The sequence below is a fragment of the Myxine glutinosa genome, chromosome 4, assembly GCF_964187855.1.
Source record: "Myxine glutinosa chromosome 4, kmMyxGlut1.1, whole genome shotgun sequence".
NCBI lineage: Eukaryota > Metazoa > Chordata > Myxini > Myxiniformes > Myxinidae > Myxine > Myxine glutinosa.
This window is the reverse complement of record NC_136264.1, coordinates 23,503,016-23,525,405: the sequence shown is the minus strand read 5'-3', so window position 1 is coordinate 23,525,405 and position 22,390 is coordinate 23,503,016. Positions and strand designations below refer to the sequence as shown.

The following is a 22,390-nucleotide window of genomic DNA, read 5'->3' as shown; positions in this document are numbered from 1 at the left end:
CACTTCTATTCACATTACCCCAATTAATTGGAGTTTTGATGGATTTATTTAATCTGGTGTTGGTGTGGCACAGACACGATGGGCCGAATGGCCTCCTCCTGCATATAATTTCCTTCTTATTCCTTGTTATACTTACTACCCGAATGTCAGTGCAATCCCCTGTTGTTGCTCAACAAATTATTATATCAGCCTGAAAATGTAATTTTTTTAGCATGCAATGAAAATCCTGGTTGGTGCATTTAAGATGCCACAAGAAAATGCTGTATCTTTCATTTTAAAATAACTAAATTCAGGAAGTTAAAATGTTCTGCTATTATTATGAAAAGTTTCCCTTTCATGTTTCACAGATGTGGATGAATGCGACGGAAACAATGATTGTCATTCCAATGCAACCTGTTCCAATACGGATGGTGGCCATAACTGTACCTGCAAGGAAGGATTTACTGGCAATGGATTGGTTTGCATAGATATTGATGAATGTGAAAGCAGCAGCACCAACAATTGTGATCCGAACACCACGTTGTGTGTAAATGGAATTGGAAATTACCTGTGCAGATGTCGCACTGGATATGAAAACGTTTCTGCAGGAAAATGTCAAGGTAAGGTTTTCAGCAATACTTGGGAAAAGGGACGATTGGATGGGGGGGGGGGGGGGGGGGGGGGGGGGGGGGGGGGTGGGAGGGGTGAGGAGGGAATAAGGTCAAACTTGCATTGCTTAAGAAAGCAGAAGTTTGGGTAATTTTTTTTCTCATCTTGGTGTTCACGAAACAACATTAACATGGCAGGATTTTGAAATATATTTCTCAACTCCACTCCATCCCCTTTCCTTCTCTAGCCCCTCAATCTCCTCTACCTTTTTCGTCCCCTCCATTCTAACGACGCTGTCTTCCTTCTGACTTTTGTCCACTGCCCCTCAGACAAGATCGGAGACGGACATTAAAATGAGCTCTGTCCGACCAACCGACCAATCATCTATTCCTCATGACATTATCCCAACCTGATTAGATCATGTCTGTGATTGCTTAAATTATGTTGCCACAGCAACCATCTCAGTAACTTGGCTTGTGTACGCTATATTTCAAAAACAGTTCAAGATTTAGCTTTTAATATTAAATAGACGTATTTCTCATCCCACCCAAAATGCAGGGGACCTCAAGTATCATCTCTTTGTTTTCGATTACATTCTCAACTCAGCATCCCTCTCTAAAATATGCTATTGAAATTGTCATATTAAAAATGTCCGGATTTCCTCTCGTCCAAAACGAAGAATTGACACATATTTCATGCATTATATAGTCATGAACAAAATGACTAAGTATAAAAGTGATGGAATAAATGTTTTCTGTTGAAGATTGAGGCTCTTAGAAAAGTGAGATAAGAAGGCAAGAGGAACATATTGTGTGTTCAAGAGAGAAATTGCACATTTACTTGTTTCCAGCTCAGACTTGAAGTCTCTTCAGGTACAAACAGATACACGACATGACCAAAAGTATGTGGACACCCCTACATCGAACATCTCATTCCAAAATCATGGGCATTCATATAGAGTTGCCACCCCCCCCCCCCCCCTTTGCTGTGTAAACAGCCTTCACTCTTCTACGAAGGCTTTCCACGACATATTGGAACATTGCTGCGGGGATTTGCTTCCATTCAGCCACAACAGCATTAGTGAGGTCAGGCACTGATGTTGGGCGATTTGGCCTGGTTCGCAGTTGGCATTCCAATTCATCCCAAAAGTGTCCGATGGGTTTCATGTCAGGGCTCTGTGCAAGCCATGCAAGTTCTTCCACACCGATCTCGACAAACCATTTCTGCATGGACCTCGCTTTGTGCATGGGGGCATTGTCAAGCTGAAACAGGAAAGGGCCTTCCCCAAACTGTTGCCAAAAAGTTGGAAGGACACAATCGTCTAGAATGTCATTGTATGCTGTAGCACTAAGATTTCCCTTCACTGGAACTAAGGGGTCTAGCCCGAACCATGAAAAACAGCCCCAGACCATTATTCCTCCTCCAACAAACTTTACAGTTGGCACTATGCATTTGGGCCGGTAGCGTTCTCCTGGCATCCGCTAAACCCAGATTTGTCATTCAGACTGCGAAATGGTGAAGCGTGATTCATCACTCCAGAGAACACGTTTCCACTACCCCAGAGTCCAATGGCGGCGAGCTTTACACCACTCCAGCCGACGACTGGCGTTGCGCATGGTGATCTTTGGCTTGTGTGCGGCTGCTCGGCCATGGAAACCCATTTCTTGAAGCTCCCGACGAACAGTTGTTGTGCTGACGTTGCTTCCTGAGGCAGTTTGGAACTCGGTAGTGAGTGTTGCAACCGAGGACGGACAATTTTTACACACGACCCACTTCAGCACTCGGCAGTCCCGTTCTGTGAGCTTGTGTGAGGTCTACGACTTCGCGGCTGAGCTGTTGTTGCTCCTAGACGTTTCCACTTCACAATAACAGCACTTACAGTAGACTGGGGCAGCTCGTGTAGGGCAGAAATTTGACGAACTGACTTGTTTGAAAGGTGGCATTCTATGACGGTGCCACGTTGAAAGTCACTGAGCTCTTTAGTATGGCCCATTCGACTGCCAATGTTTGTCTATGGAGATTGCATGGCTGTGTGATTGATTATGTATACCTGTCAGCAATGAGTGTAGCTGAAACAGCCGAATCCACAAATTAGAAGGGGTGTCCGCATACTTTTGGTCATGTAGTGTATGAACAAAAACTTTAACAAATCACAAGGAGAGGTACTTGTTAAAAATGTAAGTTTGATTGTCTTGTACAGCAGTAACAAATTAAAGTATAAATGGTTTATACCAATGTGTCCACTAACCTGTTCCTGTCTCTCAGACATAGATGAATGCAAATCTGGAACCTCATTCTGCAATGGGAAGAACGAAATTTGCACAAACACCATCGGTCTGTACCAATGTGACTGTGAAGATGGCTATGACCGAATCAAAAGCAGCTGTGTGGGTAAGGAAGAAATTCCTGTTCAATCCAACAAACATGTATTTCACAAAATCCTATTTAACTAGAACAGCACTCGGTGGAGAGCATACCTCTACGAGACTGAACAGTTTACGTTTTGTATCCCACTGATAGGCCGGATCTGGATTCGGATCTGAACTAAAATCTAATCTGCTTCTTCTTGCCACCTAATCAACCCATCCACCTAGTTTTCTCTTCAGTCATCCACAACTTTTTGAAATATTGTGCTCTATATCGTATTTGGCCCAATCACTCAATAGTGAAGAATCACTTGTATCTATCTATAATTCCAGCAATCTCTGTGTGTGTGTGTGTGTGTGTGTGTGTCTGTGTGTCTGTGTGTGTGTTTGTTTGTTTGTCTGTGACCGCTGTTTCTCGACAACCACGGGTCCGATATACTTTAAACTTGCCAGGTATATTGCTGGGGACCCGAGGATGTGCCTTTTCAAGGTTTCATATTAATCGGACAAGTAGTTACCGAGCTATGTCCAAAAAACGATTCAACCAATCAGAGAGCAGCGAGCTATCACGTGTGCCGAACGTGCCGAACAGACTCTGCCTCGGACGGCACATTTGAGAGCGTATTCATTTATTTCACGTTGGCAAACTATGTTGGCGTTAAACTATGTTTTAAAACGAATTAAAACTAATTTGCGATTCTTTCGCTTTCCTGCGCGTTTGGGCACGCTATGGCGATTTCTTTACCAAACTCCGCAAGCCGTTCGCTTTGGACCAAACCATTTCATGTAAATAGAGAGGGGGGATTGTCACCGTACTCACAAGCCGTTCGCTTTGGACCAAACCATTTCATGTAAATAGAGGGGGGGGGATTGTCACCGTACTCGCAAGCCGTTCGCTTTGGACCAAACCATTTCATGTAAATAGAGGGGGGGGATATAATTTTAGATATATATATATAGTACGGGCATGCCCTAGTCTATCTATAATTCCAGTAATCTCTGTATGTGTGTGTGTTTGTCTGTGACCGCTGTTTCTCGACAACCACGGGTCCGATATACTTGAAACTTGCCAGGTATATTGCTGGGGACCCGAGGATGTGCCTTTTCAAGGTTTGAAATTAATCGGACAAGTGGTTCCCAAGGTATGGTCACCGTACTCGCAAGCCGTTCGCTTTGGCTTTGCGAATGGACCAAACCATTTCATGTAAATAGAGGGGGGGGGGGGGGGTTCTACCGTACTTGCAAGCCGTTCGCTTTGGCTTTGCGAATGGACCAAACCATTTCATGTAAATAGAGGGGGGGGGGGTTCTGTGGTCGTTACTGCCACGTGGTTTCAAAGTTTTTTTTTGTTGTTGTTGTTTGCACGCATGTTTTTTTGCACCCACGTACGGGCACGCCCTAGTATTTTAAAATTATCGTATCTGGATCTGCATTCAGATCTTCACCAAAATTGAATAGTTTCGCCCTTGTGACACACACAACTTGTGTAAAACGTTTTGTCTGAATCCGTCCGTAACTTTTTGAGATATCATGGTATATAGCGGTTTTAGCCCAATCTCTCAATGGCAAAGAATCACTTAAAAAAATTATTGGATCCATATCCGGATCCGGATCTTCACCAAAATCTAATAATTTCGTCCATGTCACATACCCAACCTCTCTACGAAATTTCGTTCCAATCCATGGACAACCTTTTGAGATACCTGTTCACAAACAAATCCTGTTTTTGAGATATCTTGTTCAAGACTTAAACTTAAGATACTGCTCTTGAAAACTGCCGTTTTGTGGTTTTTATCATTACCGATTACAGGAGAGATTACCTGAGCAGTGATAGTTTAGATTAAATCTATTATTATTAACAAGCAAGTCATAATTTTGTGTTTAATTTACAGAAATCGCAGCTTTAACGACAACTTCGACGACTCCTGGAATTTCCTCGACAAGCGTCTTTGTGTTGTCAACCTCTGCAGGTATTGCTGTGCTTTTGTAGCAGATTTAGAACATTGGTGAAAAAAAATAGGATTTCCTTTTTTTAAACTTAAATGTTTTTTTCAGTAAAATTAACAAGATTTGTATTCTCCATTGCTATTATATTTCACCTCATCAATTTTATCTGCTTAATGCAAAAATAAATTTGTTATACTGGAGAAACCAAGCCGTTATGTTTCAAAAGAAGTTTGAAAAAACAACCAAAATACAATCAATTGGATATTTGGTCTGAAAAATGTGAAATTGTTGGTCTTGCAAACTTTGCAGACACATACCGTGTAAAATGAACGCACCTCGTCTGCACTCCCTCATCACCTTCCCTCGATTATACTCATCGTTTTTACCCTTCATCATTATTATTCCCCCCCCCCCCCCCCCCCCACCACTCCTTACTCTTCATGTCTGTGTTCTTCACCCCTCTATAATTTCATTATTCTCCCCCATTTCACACTATTTTCACTGGGAAGGCAGATGCCAAATCAAAACAGCAAGAGCAATGGACCTCACTCCAAAACCAGCGAACAGACAAAATTAAATGCAACTGCAAAATCTCCTGCTTAGTGCACAAAAAATGCCCTGTTAAGCAAGGCAAGGCACGGCTATCCGCAAATCCACCCACCCGGGCCCCCACCCCTCCTATATATGGCATGCAGTGAAGCTGTTAAGGTCACCAGTGTGGCCCAACAAGTTTCCTATCGTCTCCATGCAGTCCCGTGGACAGCCAAGCCTACACCTCCTCCTTTGTGTCAATATTTAGGCAGTGCTACCACTCCTGTGTATATATTGCAGCTCCGACTGTTAAATGTGTGCAGTGGACGCAGGATTCTGTGCTACAATTGATTTATTTGTGTTTCAGTATCTGCTAATATTCATACAATGAACATTCTGCTCCATCTGGTGTGAAACCGTGGTGGCTCCTTGTCATTGGTATTTTCTGTGCAGCTGCAAAATTCTGCATCTATACCACAGCCGGCTGTTGAACCTCCTCTTTGAATGTAAAACAGAAATCTATGCCAGATACGTGATGTGCAGATCAGTCAAGCAGGTGGTGTTCACAGAGTAGGTGGTAATGACAAGGAAATAACAGGACAGAATGGAATAGCCACACCACAGCGATGAAACAGAAGATGGTCTACAAGATGATGAGGCCCAGCAAGCTGTCACAACTAGCGGCACATACAGTCACGTGAAAAAGTAAGTGCACCCCATGTAAAGTTTTGACTTTTTCAACATACAGTTATTTGATCTTCATTTCAACAATATTGATAGATAAAGGTGATATAATATAACAAATATCATGAAACATTTACATTTTGTAGTCCATTGTATAATTTAAATACACATAAATGCAAATTTCGCATGTGGAAAAAGTAAGTACACCCCTACATTTATCACTACTTCAAATACCTAAAATTAGAATTAGGTGCACCAGCTCAGGTGAAAATGATTAGAACATCATGAGAGAGGATCTTGGAGGAACCTGTCTTATTTAAACCTCAGACATTTAGTTTGGTTTGCTCTTTGTTGTTGAAGTGTGCGGCGTCACCATGCCTCGATCAAAAGAGCTCTCTGAGGCCTTCAGAAAGAAGGTTATATACACAAAGAATTAAGTTAAGCACCCCCCCCCCCCCCGTTTTTTTACAACCTCGCACATTACAAGTTTGTTGTCGTCAAAATAGTGTAATATACCCATGATATTGCTATATTTTCTGGAGAAGTGATATTATGGTCACATAAAAACATAACAATCATGCCGTTTTCAATATTTTATTCTGAATAATTTAAGGTGAAATTTTTTGGGAATTTTAGGCATATTTTCACCTCAATTTAAGTATGGAGCTATAGGTCCATCACGGACAGTGTGGATGACGTTTATGTTTTCTAACGTACAGTCATTGTTCTGAGAAGACCTCTAGCGATCTTTGCGTCAATAACGTGTGTAGGACCCACGTGATCGGATCACTGACTCAACCAATCACTTTTTTTCACTTTGATCACTCAATTTCATCAATGGATAATTGCTAATGTCATACCAATCATTATTTGATCTCACATACCTTAGAATATATGCCAATGTATACATATACACAAAGAATATATATTAGGGGGTGCTTACCGTAATTCGTTGTGTAGGGGTGCTTAACTTAATTCTTTGTGTATAGATGCCTTCGAGTCTGGGAATGGATTTAAAAGGATCTCCAAACAATTTGAAATCAATCATTCGACTGTCCGGAAGATCATCTACAAGTGGAGAAGATTCCAAACAACAGCCAACTTGTTCAGGCCAGGCCGCCCCAGCAAGTTCAGCCCAAGAGCAGGCCGCAAGATGCTGAAAGAACTCTCTAAGAACCCCAGAATGTCATCACGGGACCTCCAGGTAGCTCTTGCCACTGTTGATGTCAAAGTGCACGAGTATATCATGAGAAAGAGTCTGCACAAATTTGATCTACATGGGAGGTGTGCCAGGAGGAAACCTTTGCTGTCCAGAAAGAACATCAGGGCAAGACTAAAGTTTGCCAATGAACACCAAGGCAAAGACCAGCACTTCTGGAACAATGTGCTCTGGACAGATGAGTCAAAGGTAGAGCTATTTGGCCACAGTACCAGAAGACATGTTTGGCAAAAACCAAAGACAGCATTTGACCACAAGAACCTGATACCAACTGTAAAGCATGGTGGTGGAAATATTATGGTTTGGGGCAGCTTTGCTGCATCAGGGCCTCGGCAGCTCACCATCATAGAATCCACTATGAATTCTTCATTGTACCAGAGGGTGCTTGAGGATAATGTGAGGCCATCTGTCGGAAAGTTGAAGCTCAACCGAAGGTGGACCTTGCAACATGACAATGACCCTAAACATACCAGTAAATCCACCAAGGAATGGCTGAAAAGAAAGAAATGGAGGGTTCTAGAATGGCCAAGTCAAAGCCCGGATCTAAATCCCATCGAGATGTTGTGGGGGGATTTGAAATGAGCTGTGCATGCAAGAAACCCCTCAAACATCGCACAGCTGAAAGAATTCTGCATGGAGGAGTGGGCAAAAAATTCTCCCAGTCGATGTCAGAGACTGGTAGACAGTTGTAAGAAACGCCTACTTGAGGTTGTTTCCTACTTGAGGTTTTGCCAAGGGGGGCAATACCAGCTATTGGAGCCAAGGGTGTACTTACTTTTTCCACATGCGAAATTTGCATTTATGTTTATCGAAATTATACAATGGACTACATAATGTAAATGTTTCATGATATTTGTTATATTATATCACCTTTATCTATCAATATTGTTGAAATGAAGATCAAATAGCTGTATGTTTAAATATGTTGAAAAAGTCAAAACTTTACATGGGGTGTACTTACTTTTTCACGTGACTGTATCTGCTCTGGGCCAGAGACTTCCACTCCTGAGCTATTTCATGCCTCCATTGGTGTGATTCTCCACTTATTATTCCCCATTGATGCAACTCCACTCACTCACTCTTCTCCACTCTCTGGCTTTGTACCCACTCACTCGCCAACTGATCTCCACTGCATCAGGAAGTACTTCAGTCACTTGTCTCTCCTCACAGAGCTTTCTGTTCAACTCTGCAACATGCCCGACACTCCAGTGCAAGTGTGTGCATGCATGGGAATGGATAACCCTTCTGTCATTGTTTTCTGTAATTAAGAATTATCTGCACCTGTTTATTCAATATTTATGACTTGGGCAGTGAGTTTAGGATGGAAGTAATGCTCCGAGTGAGTTTGCTCCTTGTACATTTGAGCTGCAATTTGGAATTTGTCAATGGTGCATATAACTGATCGCCTACTCTTCATAAAGGACACAGTGGGGTCTTTAACGTTAACCAACTAATGCAAGCAGACGGGAAACCAAATGTATCATTCATTTGAGGGATGTTGCACACAATGATGCCTCACCCTGCCTGTGAAACACCAGGACGAGAGTTTATAGCTAGACCAAGATTTCTCCCTCCTCTCAAAATACAGTATTCCAAACAGAAGTACAACGGGACAAAATGTAAGCATTCAGTTTTAAATCATTCAATTTCAAAAATATCCTTCATAAAGTCTAATGATTTATTTGTGCTGTTGAACCACCAGGAGAAACTACAATCTCTGCACCTGATACAACACCTCAACTCGGGTCAAGTACAACAACTCACATCGCATCCACAACCTCTACAGCCACAGCTAAAACAAGCTCTGCATCTGCATCAACAGCAGGTATTTGAATGAAATGTGTCTTTTTAGCAACAATAAAAATGAGATTGTATAAAATATTGCATACCATTTTCGAACAGAGCAATCCCGACCTCATGCACATCAGATCAACTTCCTGATAGAACAACAACAACAACAACAACAGGCATTTTAAGGCCATTTTCCCTGCTCGAGCAGGGGTTAGTCTTGTGGTCCCCATGACAATCTTCTCCATTTTGCCCTATTTTATGCATCTCCCCTTGTTAACTCCCTTGCCCGCATTTCTTCTTCCACCACCTTTAGCCAAGTCTTTCTTGGTCTTCCCCGTCCTCTACTTCCTTCCTGATAGAACCAGAGGCATTTTTACAAACACCAGGATAAACTGCATTCTCTGTAACTCATTATATATATATATATATATATGAATGGTCGTTTTAAGGCCATTTTCACCGCTAGAGCGGGGGTTAGCCTTGCGGGCCCCATGACAATCATGGTTCCCTGTTTGAGGCAATGTTTTTATGGCCGGATGCCCTTCCTGACGCCAACCCTTAGTCGCCTCTTACACGCGGGGATACGGTGTACCTATTCTAAACCGGTGTAGATACCGGGATTCTCTCTGTACATTCTCTGTAACTCATTCTTCTGTAATTTAGAAAAGGTACAACGTGTCCCTGTGCATCATAAGAGATGACTAAGGGTTGGCGTCAGGAAGGGCATCTGGCCATAAAACATTGCCTCAAACAAGGAACCATGATTGTCATGGGCCCCTGTTACGTATTCGGCCCTAATGATGATTGTTATGATTACTGTTGTTGGTGCGAAGTATCCTAGATATTATGCTTATGGTGACTTATGGGAAAGGGTTTTTGTGGGTAGAAGAATTAAAAGCCCTCCTGGTGAAATGTGGCCGGAAATCCGGATCGAGACCGGAAGCGGTGGAGCGGAGAAAAGGGGTGGAGCGAAGAGAAAACGAGGAAGGAGCAGTGAAACGTGTTCTGATTGCAGCTCCCGACCGAGGAGTGAAACGTGTTCTGAATGCAGCTCCCGACCGAGGAGTGAAACGTGTTCGGATTGCAGCTCCCGACCGAGCAGTGAGTGAGAAAGCCCACCGCCATTCTCGCCACGCGCATCACCGGCCGTGACCGGGTTTTTGCGACGCGTCGACCAGGCATTACTCTCCGGCGACGGCTGAGCAACCTACAAGTCCGCGGCTGTGGGAGGGTTATTGAGGAGACTGGCGGATTGAACCGCAGCCGGGTACGTACCAGAAATCGTCTTTGGAATATCCCATTCTACCGCCATCGTGCTGGGGATTGGACCACGTAACCTGCGGGTTGGTTCGATCGTCTCCGCTTCCACGGATTGGAACCGGACATTGATTCCACTCGCTGGAGCGAATCGACGTCGCCTTGGAGGAGTACAGAGACATTGGGGAAAGGGCCGTGAGTCTGGGGGTTAAGGGACTCAATAAGGTGGTACCACCTGTAGATAGGAATCATAAGGTTTGGAGTGTCATAATATATTGTGTGTTTGAAGTGTTATAATATATTGTGGTTGGTTCGTATCCCTTGGTGTGGACTCGTTGATTGATTGGCTGATTATCACACAAGGACAACACATCTTTCTGCCGGGGACTTGATAGGGGACGACCCCGTAACAGAAATTGGGGGCTCGTCCGGGATTTGAAAAAATTCCTAAAATCAGTCCGGGAAAGAATTCCCAAGTTTGGAACTTTTTCCAAATTCCCAAATTTTTCCCAAAAACAAACAACAAAAAAAACAAAAAACAAAAAACTTTTGTTTTGTTTGTTGGAAAATTTTTGTGTGAAGGTTAACAGGTGCTAACGGATATTCACCATGGTGTTTGATGCAGAGAAGTTTGCGGCGTCCCCTAGTGAGGCACAGTTCCAAGCGTTAAAGAAATCGGAACTCTTGATATTGGCCAGACATTTTAACTTGGAGGTCCGAGTTAATATGAAGAAAGCAGAGATGCAGACATTGGTGATAGAAGCTCTGGTGGGACAGGGCACATGGACAGAGGTAGCCTTGGATTGGTTACCCGAGCAACAAGAAAATGTGGAGCTCCGGAAACTGGAGATGCAACTGCAGAGCCAGGAAAGGTTAAAAGCAGAGGAAAGGAAGGCAGAGAAGGAAAGAGTAAAACAGGACCGAGAACTTGAGGAAAAAAGAACATAACAGGAACGAGACCTCGAGGAAAGAAGAGCAGGGGAAAGAGTGGAGGAAAGAAGAGCCGAAAGGGAGTTAAAGGAACGTGACATGGAGCTTCAGAAGGAAATTAAATTCAAGGAGCTGGAGTTAATGAGAGAACGGGGAGAGGTACCATCCATGCCAGCTGGTTCGACACCTAGTCAGAACACCTGGGATGTTGGCAGACATGTGAGGCTGGTCCCACCCTTCAATGAGAAGGAGGTAGCCAAGTTTTTTCCCCACTTTGAGAAAGTGGCTCGGCAGTTAAACTGGCCTGAGGAGTACTGGTCCATACTAGTACAAAGTGTTCTGGTGGGTAAAGCTCAAGAGATTTATTCGGCTCTACCGATTGACCACTGTGCAGAGTATGAGGTATTAAAAAAACACCTTCTCAAAGCTTATGAATTGGTCCCGGAAGCTTACCGGCAAAAATTCCGGAATTCCAGGAGGAGGGAGAGTGAGACCCATGTGGAGTTTGCCAGAGTGAAGGAAACCATGTTTGATAAGTGGTGTGATTCAAAAGATGTCGGGAAAGACTTCAAACTATTGCGACAATTGATCCTAGTGGAGGAATTCCAACAGTGTGTCCACGAGGACATTAAAGTTCATCTGGAGGAAAGGAAGGTACCAAAGCTGTATGAGGCAGCCACCATGGCAGGTGACTCTGCATTAACACACAGGATGGGGTTCCGCAACCCGAACTTCTCGCCCAGGCCTAGCCAGGGGAGCTATGGTACATCAGGGGCGGAGAACGAGAATCCATGGGGGCGGCCTCGAGAGGATTATGGGGACCACTCTGATACCACCACTTTTCGAAATCAGAAGACTATGGGCCCAAGACAGCCTTATCTTCCGGGGGGCTCAAGACAGACCATGAGGTTCCCCTCCGGGCCTACTTGCGCCTTTTGCCGGAAACCTGGACACTTGATGTCCAGTTGTTACCTCATGAAAAGGGAAAACCCAGAACGGAGTCCGACTAGTACAACTCCGAATGCAATGGCAAACGTAAGAAATCGCCCACAGAAGGGATACCAACCATTTATTTATGAGGGGATTGTCTCACTAGAGGGAGACTTGACTAACCCAAGACCTGTTAGGGTATTGAGGGACACAGGAGCACATCAATCCTTCATGCTTGAAGGCATTTTGCCATTGTCAAAGAGTACAGCAACTGGTGATAGTGTTCGGTTACAAGGGATCGGTGGCTGTGTTAGTGCCCCACTTCATGTCATCCATTTGGAGTCCGATTTGGTGTCAGGACCGGTCACCGTCGGTTTACAAGCCACGCTTCCTGTAGAGGGAGTATCTGTGGTTATCGGGAATGATTTGGCCGGGGGTCAAGTTTATGGTAACCCGAGGGCTGGTAAAGAGCCCAGCAGGGAAAATAACCCCACACCAGCTCGGGATGGCGACAAAAGTATCAAGTTATTTGTAGGGGGACTGAACTTCAAAACAGAGGAGAAAGTTCTGACCTCTGTCTTCAACAGATATGGGCCGCTTGTGGAAGTGCGGTTGGTAAAAGACAGGGAAACGCAACAGTCAAGAGGGTTCGGTTTTGTCACTTTTGCAAGCACAAAAGATGCCAAAGAGGCAGAGAAGAATTGGAATGGTAAGGATTTGGAGGGTCGGACCATAACAGTAGGGAAGGCATTTCGTAGGCGTCGGGAGGTCTACAGAAGAGGACAACTTGGCGGTAGTTTTGGTGGTGGCAGCAGCCGATATTACTATGGAGGCTCCCAGAGTTACGGCATCTCCCGAAAGAATGATTGTCAGAGCACTGGCCGAGAAGGAGACCGCCAGTCAGGTGGCTACTGTGACAAGTGGTCCCACCGTAACTGTTAGGAGTCCGGAGAAGTTGAAGCACTAAATACGACGGAGCCGCCGAGCCCAGACTTCTACACGGACTAACCGTGAATGCCACGTTCTTAAAGGCGTCCAGGTAGTGAACTTTCCTGCACGGACTAACCGTGAACTCCACGTTCCTGAAGGCGTCCATGTAATGAACTTTCCTCCCCGCACTAACCGTGAACTCCACATTCCTAAAGGCATCCATGTAGTGAATACTCAGCTTGGCCTCCAGGAAAAAGTGCTATCGAGTTGTTTAACTTTGTGGCTTTGGTCACCACCCCTTAACCTTCATTCAGGAGAAACTAGAAGTTGTTGATGCTTGGTCCAGAGGGAATTAGCTTTGGAAAAGTTCTGGGGGTTGTGTAAAATTTTGGTTGCTCTATTTTTGGGGAAGGTTGAATATTGTTGCCCCCAGGGACTGCTGATTTGGTTTGTGAATTTACTTTTGCCTGTTCAAAGAGGGCATACAAAGAAAGTTTTCACGGTGTTCCAACTTTCTTTCTTGAGGGGGGGAAGTGTTACGTATTCGGCCCTAATGATGATTGTTATGATTACTGTTGTTGGTTCGAAGTATCCTAGATATTATGCTTATGGTGACTTATGGGAAAGGGTTGTTGTGGGTAGAAGAATTAAAAGCCCTCCTGGTGAAATGTGGCCGGAAATCCGGATCGAGACCGGAAGCGGTGGAGCGGAGAAAAGGGGTGGAGCGAAGAGAAAACGAGGAAGGAGCAGTGAAACGTGTTCTGATTGCAGCTCCGACCGAGAAGTGAAACGTGTTCTGATTGCAGCTCCCAACCGAGGAGTGAAACGTGTTCTGATTGCAGCTCCCGACCGAGGAGTGAAACGTGTTCTGATTGCAGCTCCCGACCGAGGAGTGAAACGTGTTCTGATTGCAGCTCCCGACCGAGCAGTGAAACGTGTTCGGATTGCAGCTCCCGACCGAGCAGTGAGTGAGAAAGCCGACCGCCATTCTCGCCACGCGCATCACCGGCCGTGACCGGGTTTTTGCGACGCGTCGACCAGGCGTTACTCTCCGGCGACGGCTGAGCAACCTACAATTCCGTGGCTGTGGGAGGGTTATTGAGGAGACTCGCGGATTGAACCGCAGCCGGGTACGTACCTGAAATCATCTTTGGAATCTCCCATTCTACCGCAATCGTGCTGGGGATTGGACCACGTGACCTGCGGGTTGGTTCGATCGTCTCCGCTTCCACGGATTGGAACCAGACATTGATTCCACGCGCTGGAGCGAATCGACGTCGCCTTGGAGGAGTACAGAGACATTGGGGAAAGGGCCGTGAGTCTGGGGGTTAAAGGACTCAATAAGGTGGTACCACCTGTAGATAGGAATCATATGGTTTGGAGTGTCATAATATATTGTGTGTTTGAAGTGTTATAATATATTGTGGTTGGTTCGTATCCCTTGGTGTGGACTCGTTGATTGATTGGCTGATTATCACACAAGGACAACACATCTTTCTGCCGGGGACTCGATAGGGGAGGACCCCGTCACAGCCCCGCAAGGCTAACCCCCGCGCTAGCAGGGAAAAATGGCCTCAAAACGATCATTCATTCATTCATTCTGTAACTGATATAGCATGCTTACACCTTCAACGAGCATCACATCCAAATTGATGAAAATCGGATTCACAGTTTTCAAATTCTGATTCTGATGTAACATATTTCGTTGCAAAGCATCGGTGACAATATAAGTTACATTTGATCCAACATCTACCCTTTGCTACAGCATCCATGATTCCCAAATCCTCAATTTGAATACACCTTCCACTCTCTGTGATATATAGATCTACTATATAAGAGAGCTGTTGGTCTGTCTGTGTGTGTGTGTCGCCATTTTTCTCAGAGATGGCTGAACGGATCTTCGTCAAACTTACAGAGGTTCATCAATGAGTGCCTGGGACTTGTTTAAGGCAAAAAAAAAAGTTATTTTTTTGAAATTTTTTAACAATCCCTCTGTGGTGCCTAAGCCTTTTTGATTAATGACAGTTATATACAAGTACACATTCTCATAAATAAATACAAAATAATCAACAGACATTTGAATACAAATGATGAAACAATTCCGGAAGCGGTCGAAGTTGGTGGTAAGGCTTCTTCTTCTTCCTGAACGTCATCATACTTAACTCAGAAGCGTGATGAATGGCACATTCAGCAGCATATATTCAACAAAACGGTAAAATGATGATTTGACATTTGTGATGGATTCTGATTTGTATGTAATTGCTTTTCCATTATATTCACCCTCATTTGAAATATGTTAATGTTTATTTTTCACTTGAGCAACGCCGGGTACCCCAGCGACAAACGCTTATATACTTTACTCAGGGTACAAACACAAATACAACTTTGTCTGGGGCGTAACATTGGCTCTGTGGCTGCGGCCTCATGTGGGGGTGTGGGGGACTGGAAGAGAGATGTAAATTCTCTATGTAAATGTGTACCGTCACCTGGTGATGATGGCAGAATATGAATGAATGAATGATCGTTTTAAGGCCATTTTCCCCGCTAGAGCGGGGGTTAGCCTTAATAATAATAATAATTCATTTATTTTGTATAGCGCTTTTCCAGAAGCCCAAAGGCGCTTTGACAGAGTGGCAAACATAATGCATAACAATACATGAAAACAACAATTGCAAAAAGACAAGAATCAATAGGGAAATATTTAAAGCAAAAGGAGGGAGAAGGTGAAGAGATAGTCAGGGGTTAAATGCTGTGGGTTGAATGTTGAATGCAGTGTTGAACAGGTGGGTCTTTAGTGATGTTTTGAATGTGGTGAGTGAGGAGGAGTCTCTGATGGTGTGAGGTAGTGAGTTCCAGAGGGTGGGAGCAGCGATGGAGAAGGCCCTGTCCCCCCAGGATCTGAATTTGGTCCGGATGGAGGGGGTCAGGAGGTTGGTACCAGCAGAGCGGAGGTTGCGGGTGGGAGTGTGTCTGGAGAGGAGGTCAGCCAGGTAGGATGGGGCCAGGTTATGGAGGGCTTTGTATGTCAAGAGGAGGATTTTGTACTGGATTCTCTGGGGGATGGGGAGCCAGTGAAGCTTGTAAAGGACGGGGGTGATGTGGTCACGGGTCCGGGAATGGGTGAGTAGACGGGCAGCGGAGTTCTGAATGTATTGGAGTTTATTGGTGATTTTTGAGGGTGAACCATAGAGGAGGCTATTGCAGTAGTCCAGACGGGAGGTGATGAAGGCGTGGATGAGGGTTTCTGCAGCCGTGGAGGAGAGGGATGAGCGGAGACGGGCAATGTTTTTCAGGTGAAAGAAGGCTGACTTTGTGAACTGTTTAGTGTCTTTGTCGAAGGAAAGGGTTTGGTCAAAGATGACGCCAAGATTCCGGATGTGAGGGGAGGTGGATACTGGGATACCGTCGATGTTGAGGGCAAAGTTATGGGTGGATTTTGTGAGCGTTTTTGGGCCAATGATGATTATTTCAGATTTATCACAGTTAAGCTTGAGGAAGTTGATTTGAAGCCAGGATTTTATTTCAGTGATGCAGTTTGTCAGGATAGAGTGGGTGTCGGTGGAGACGGACTTGGTGGAGATGAAAAGCTGGATGTCATCGGCGAAGCAGTGGAATTGGAGACCATGACGGCGGATTAAGTGACCGAGCGGGGACAGGTAAAGGATGAAGAGGAGGGGGCCAAGAACTGAACCTTGGGGGACACCTTGGGGGAGGGGAGCAGTGGGGGATTTGCAGTTATTGATGGAGATGAACTGGCATCTGTCAGAGAGGTATGATTTAATCCAAGAGAGGGCAGTGCCGGTAACGTTAAAGGTGGATTCAAGTCGGGTGAGGAGGATAGTGTGATCGATGGTGTCAAAGGCAGCGCTGAGGTCGAGGAGGACGAGAATGTTGAGGTTGCCAGCGTCAGAGGAGAGGAGAAGGTCATTGGTGATTTTGAGGAGAGCAGTTTCAGTACTGTGGTTGGACCGGAATCCGGATTGGAATGTTTCATACAGGTTATTGGCAGAGAGATGATGTTTGAGTTGAGTGGCTACAGCGCGTTCCAAAACTTTTGACAGAAAGGGTAGGTTGGAGATGGGTCTGAAGTTGTTTAGGGTGTCAGGGTTTAGACCAGGTTTTTTTAGAATGGGGGTAACAGCAGCAATTTTGAGGGAAGGTGGGACGATGCCTGTAGACAGGGAGGAGTTTATTGTTGCAATGATAAGTGGAGAGAGAGCAGGGAGGGAGGCTTTGACAAAGCTGGAGGGGATGGGGTCAAGAGTGCAGGTGGCAGTTTTCATTCCTATGAGGAGTTCAGAGAGGTCAGTAGGGGAGATTGGGGAGAACCGAGACAGGGGATGGCAGGACAAGCGGGGGCAGGTGGTTGGAGGGGGAGCGGGTGCGGCGGTGGTCAAGCTGTTGTAGATGTTGTCAATTTTGCGTTGGAAGAAAGAGAGGAAGGAGATGCAGTTGTCTACTGTGAATGACTGGGTGGTGGTGTTCAGGGGGCGGAGGAGTTTGTTTATTGTCGAGAAGAGTGCTTTTGGGTTTCCGGAGCCAGAGTGGATAATTTGAGAGTAGTAGGCAGAGCGGGCGCGGGAGAGGGCATCTTTGTAGTGTTGTAGGTGGTCCTTGTAGGCTTGGGAGTGAACTGTGAGACCCGTTTTATTGCGGAGTCTTTCAAGTTGGCGAGCACGAGTTTTCATCAGGTGGAGTTCAGGTGTAAACCAGGGAGCAGAATGGGTGAAACAAACTGTTTTGGTTTTTACAGGCGCAAGCTGGTCAAGACAGGAGGAGAGAGTGTGGTTGTAGTAGTCAGTGAGGTCGGAAGGGGTGTGGAGGTCAATGAAGGGAGAAGTGGACATTTTTTCAGAGAGGGTGGATGAGAATGAGGTAGGTGAAAGAGCGTTTAGCTTACGGAAGTTGATTGTGCGATAATGCCTTGGTGTTGGGGCGGGGATGTTGATGGTCAGAGTGATGGCTAAGTGGTCAGAGAGGGTGAGGTCGGAGCCATAGAGATGGTGCAAATTTAATCCAGTGGAGCAGACAAGGTCCAAAATGTGACCACGGATATGGGTAGGAAAGTCGACATGTTGAGTGAGGTTAAAGCAGGTGACAGCCTTGCGGGCCCCATGACAATCATGGTTCCCTGTTTGAGGCAATGTTTTTTTTATGGCCGGATGCCCTTCCTGACGCCAACCCTTGGTCGCCTCTTATGATGCGCAGGGATACGGTGGACCTATTCTAAACCGGGGTATACACCGGGATCATTCATCCCAGCAAGCTGGTACTCAATTTGTCGTCCTCGGAAGGATGACAGGCTGAGTCAACCCCCCCGGCGTTAATTCAGCGATCGACCGGATTCGAATCCAGGATCCTCGGATCCTAAGCCGGCACCCTAACCGCTAAGCCAACACCAGGGATTACAATTTCCTTTTTTTTACCTGGGCAACACTGAGGTTATCCTCCATCCCTTCCCCTCCTCCTCCAAAACGAAGGAGCCTGTCAAAGCCACTCCCTACCCCCATTCCCCCCCCCCCAACCCCCCAAAAAGATGTTTTTGTGGTATACCTTTCCCTTCACTCTCCCCTCACCCCTCCCTCTCCTACCTCCCCCCATCATCCCCCCCTCCCCCCATGCAATGCCAGGTACTCATGCTAGTACCCCACATTACAAAGCTTTGTGTTTCTTGGCACATCACCTGCAAATGCTGATACCTGTACCATCACCTGCAAATGCTGTTAATGATTAATTGTAAATTATCAAAAATAACCAAAACCTTCATCTTTGCCATCAAGGAAAGCATTAAATAAAGTGATGTTGAAAGGTTTTTTGCTTCATATTTTTAATTAGAAACATCCTGTGATCCAAAGATTTGCTTTGAGCTGGATATACAGTCACGTGAAAAAGTAAGTACACCCCATGTAAAGTATTGACTTTTTCAACATATTTCAACATACAGCTATTTGATCTTCATTTCAACAATATTGATAGATAAAGGTGATATAATATAACAAATATCATGTAACATTTACATTTTGTAGTCCATTGTATAATTTAAATAAACATAAATGCAAATTTTGCATGTGGAAAAAGTAAGTACACCCCTACATTTATCACTACTTCAAATACCAAAAATTAGAATCAGGTGCACCAGCTCAGGTGCAAATGATTAGAACATCGTTAGAGAGTATCTTGGAGGAACCTGTCTTATTTAAACCTCAGACACTTAGTTTGGTTTGCTCTTTGTTGTTGAAGTGTGCGGCGTCACCATGCCTAGATCAAAAGCGCTCTCTGAGGCCTTCAGAAAGAAGGTTATAGATGCCTACGAGTCTGGGAAGGGATTTAAAAGGATCTCCAAACAATTTGAAATCAATCATTCGACTGTCGGGAAGATCATCTACAAGTGGAGAAGATTCCAAACAACAGCCAACTTGTTCAGGCCAGGCCGCCCCAGCAAGTTCAGCCCAAGAGCAGACCGCAAGATGCTGAAAGAACTCTCTAAGAATCCCAGAATGTCATCACGGGACCTCCAGGTAGCTCTTGCCACTGTTGATGTCAAAGTGCACGAGTATATCATGAGAAAGAGGCTGCACAAATTTGATCTACATGGGAGGTGTGCCAGGAGGAAACCGTTGCTGTCCAGAAAGAACATCAGGGCAAGACTAAAGTTTGCCAATGAACACCAAGGCAAAGACCAGCACTTCTGGAACAATGTGCTCTGGACAGATGAGTCAAAGGTAGAGTTATTTGGCCACAGTACCAGAAGACATGTTTGGCGAAAACCAAAGACCACATTTGCCCACAAGAACCTGATACCAACTGTAAAGCATGGTGGTGGAAATATTATGGTTTGGGGCAGCTTTGCTGCATCAGGGCCTGGGCAGCTCACCATCATAGAATCCACTATGAATTTTTCATTGTACCAGAGGGTGCTTGAGGATAATGTGAGGCCATCTGTCGGAAAGTTGAAGCTCAACCGAAGGTGGACCTTGCAACATGACAATGACCCTAAACATACCAGTAAATCCACCAAGGAATGGCTGAAAAGAAAGAAATGGAGGGTTCTAGAATGGCCAAGTCAAAGCCCGGATCTAAATCCCATCGAGATGTTGTGGGGGGATTTGAAATGAGCTGTGCATGCAAGAAACCCCTCAAACATCGCACAGCTGAAAGAATTCTGCATGGAGGAGTGGGCAAAAAATTCTCCCAGTCGATGTCAGAGACAGGTAGGCAGTTATAAGAAGCACCGACTTGAGGTTGTTTCCTACTTGAGGTTTTGCCAAAGGGGGCAATACCAGCTATTGGAGCCAAGGGTGTACTTACTTTTTCCACATGCGAAATTTGCATTTATGTTTATCGAAATTATACAATGGACTACATAATGTAAATGTTTCATGATATTTCTTATATTATATCACCTTTATCTATCAATATTGTTGAAATGAAGATCAAATAGCTGTATGTTGAAATATGTTGAAAAAGTGAAAACTTTACATGGGGTGTACTTACTTTTTCACGTGACTGTATCTGCTCTGGGCCAGAGACTTCCACTCCTGAGCTATTTCATGCCTCCATTGGTGTGATTCTCCACTTATTATTGCCCATTGATGCAACTCCACTCACTCACTCTTCTCCACTCTCTGGCTTTGTACCCACTCACTCGCCAACTGATCTCCACTACATCAGGAAGTACTTCAGTCACTTGTCTCTCCTCACAGAGCTTTCTGTTCAACTCTGCAACATGCCCGACACTCCAGTGCAAGTGTGTGCATGCATGGGAATGGATAACCCTTCTGTCATTGTTTTCTGTAATTAAGAATATTATCTGCACCTGTTTATTCAATATTTATGACTTGGGGAGTGAGTTTAGGATGGAAGTAATGCTCCGAGTGAGTTTGCTCCTTGTACATTTGAGCTGCAATTTGGAATTTGTCAATGGTGCATATATAACTGATCGCCTACTCTTCATAAAGGACACAGTGGGGTCTTTAACGTTCACCAACTAATGCAAGCAGACGGGAAACCAAATGTATCATTCATTTGAGGGATGTTGCACACAATGATGCCTCACCCTGCCTGTGAAACACCAGGACGAGAGTTTATAGCTAGACCAAGATTTCTCCCTCCTCTCAAAATACAGTATTCCAAACAGAAGTACAACGGGACAAAATGTAAGCATTCAGTTTTAAATCATTCAATTTCAAAAATATCCTTCATAAAGTCTAATGATTTATTTGTGCTGTTGAACCACCAGGAGAAACTACAATCTCTGCACCTGATACAACACCTCAACTCGGGTCAAGTACAACAACTCACATCGCATCCACAACCTCTACAGCCACAGCTAAAACAAGCTCTGCATCTGCATCAACAGCAGGTATTTGAATGAAATGTGTCTTTTTAGCAACAATAAAAAAGAGATTGTATAAAATATTGCATACCATTTTCGAACAGAGCAATCCCGACCTCTTGCACATCAGATCAAACTTCCTGATAGAACAACAACAACAACAACAACAACAGGCATTTTAAGGCCATTTTCCCTGCTAGAGCGGGGGTTAGCCTTGCAGTCCCCATGACAATCTTCTCCATTTTGCCCTATTTTATGCATCTCCCCTTGTTAACCACCTTGCCCGCATTTCTTCTTCCACTACCTTTAGCCAAGTCTGTCTCGGTCTTCCCCGTCCTCTACTTCCTTCCTGATAGAACCAGAGGCATTTTTAACAAACCAGGATAAACTGCATTCTCTGTAACTCATTATATATATATGAATGGTCGTTTTAAGGCCATTTTCCCCGCTAGTGCGGGGGTTAGCCTTGCGGGTCCCATGACAATCATGGTTCCCTGTTTGAGGCAATGTTTTTATGGCCGGATGCCCTTCCTGATGCCAACCCTTAGTCGCCTCTTACGATGCGCGGGGATACGGTGTACCTATTCTAAACAGGGGTAGACACCGGGATTCTCTCTGTACATTCTCTGTAACTCATTCTTCTGTAATTTAGAATAGGTACACCGTGTCCCTGCACATCATAAGAGGTGACTAAGGGTTGGCGTCAGGAAGGGCATCCGGCCATAAAACATTGCCTCAAACAAGGAACCATGATTGTCATGGGCCCCGCATGGCTAACCCCCGCTCTAGCGGGGAAAATGGCCTCAAAACGATCATTCATTCATTCATTCTGTAACTGATATAGCATGCTTACACCTTCAACGAGCATCACATCCAAATTGA

At 44.8% G+C, this 22,390-nt stretch overlaps 1 protein-coding gene across 1 annotated transcript in view; it reads left to right on the top strand.

Moving 5' to 3' along the window:
- Window positions 1-22,390, top strand: part of LOC137425815 (uncharacterized) — a 1,363,480-nt gene that overhangs the window by 173,378 nt on the left and 1,167,712 nt on the right. Inside the window, exons 68-72 of the mRNA XM_078775194.1 lie at window positions 348-599; window positions 2,854-2,979; window positions 4,847-4,924; window positions 9,038-9,160; window positions 21,413-21,535. Of these exons, the coding sequence (XP_078631320.1) occupies window positions 348-599; window positions 2,854-2,979; window positions 4,847-4,924; window positions 9,038-9,160; window positions 21,413-21,535 (702 nt within the window). The remainder of the gene's footprint in view (window positions 1-347; window positions 600-2,853; window positions 2,980-4,846; window positions 4,925-9,037; window positions 9,161-21,412; window positions 21,536-22,390) is intronic.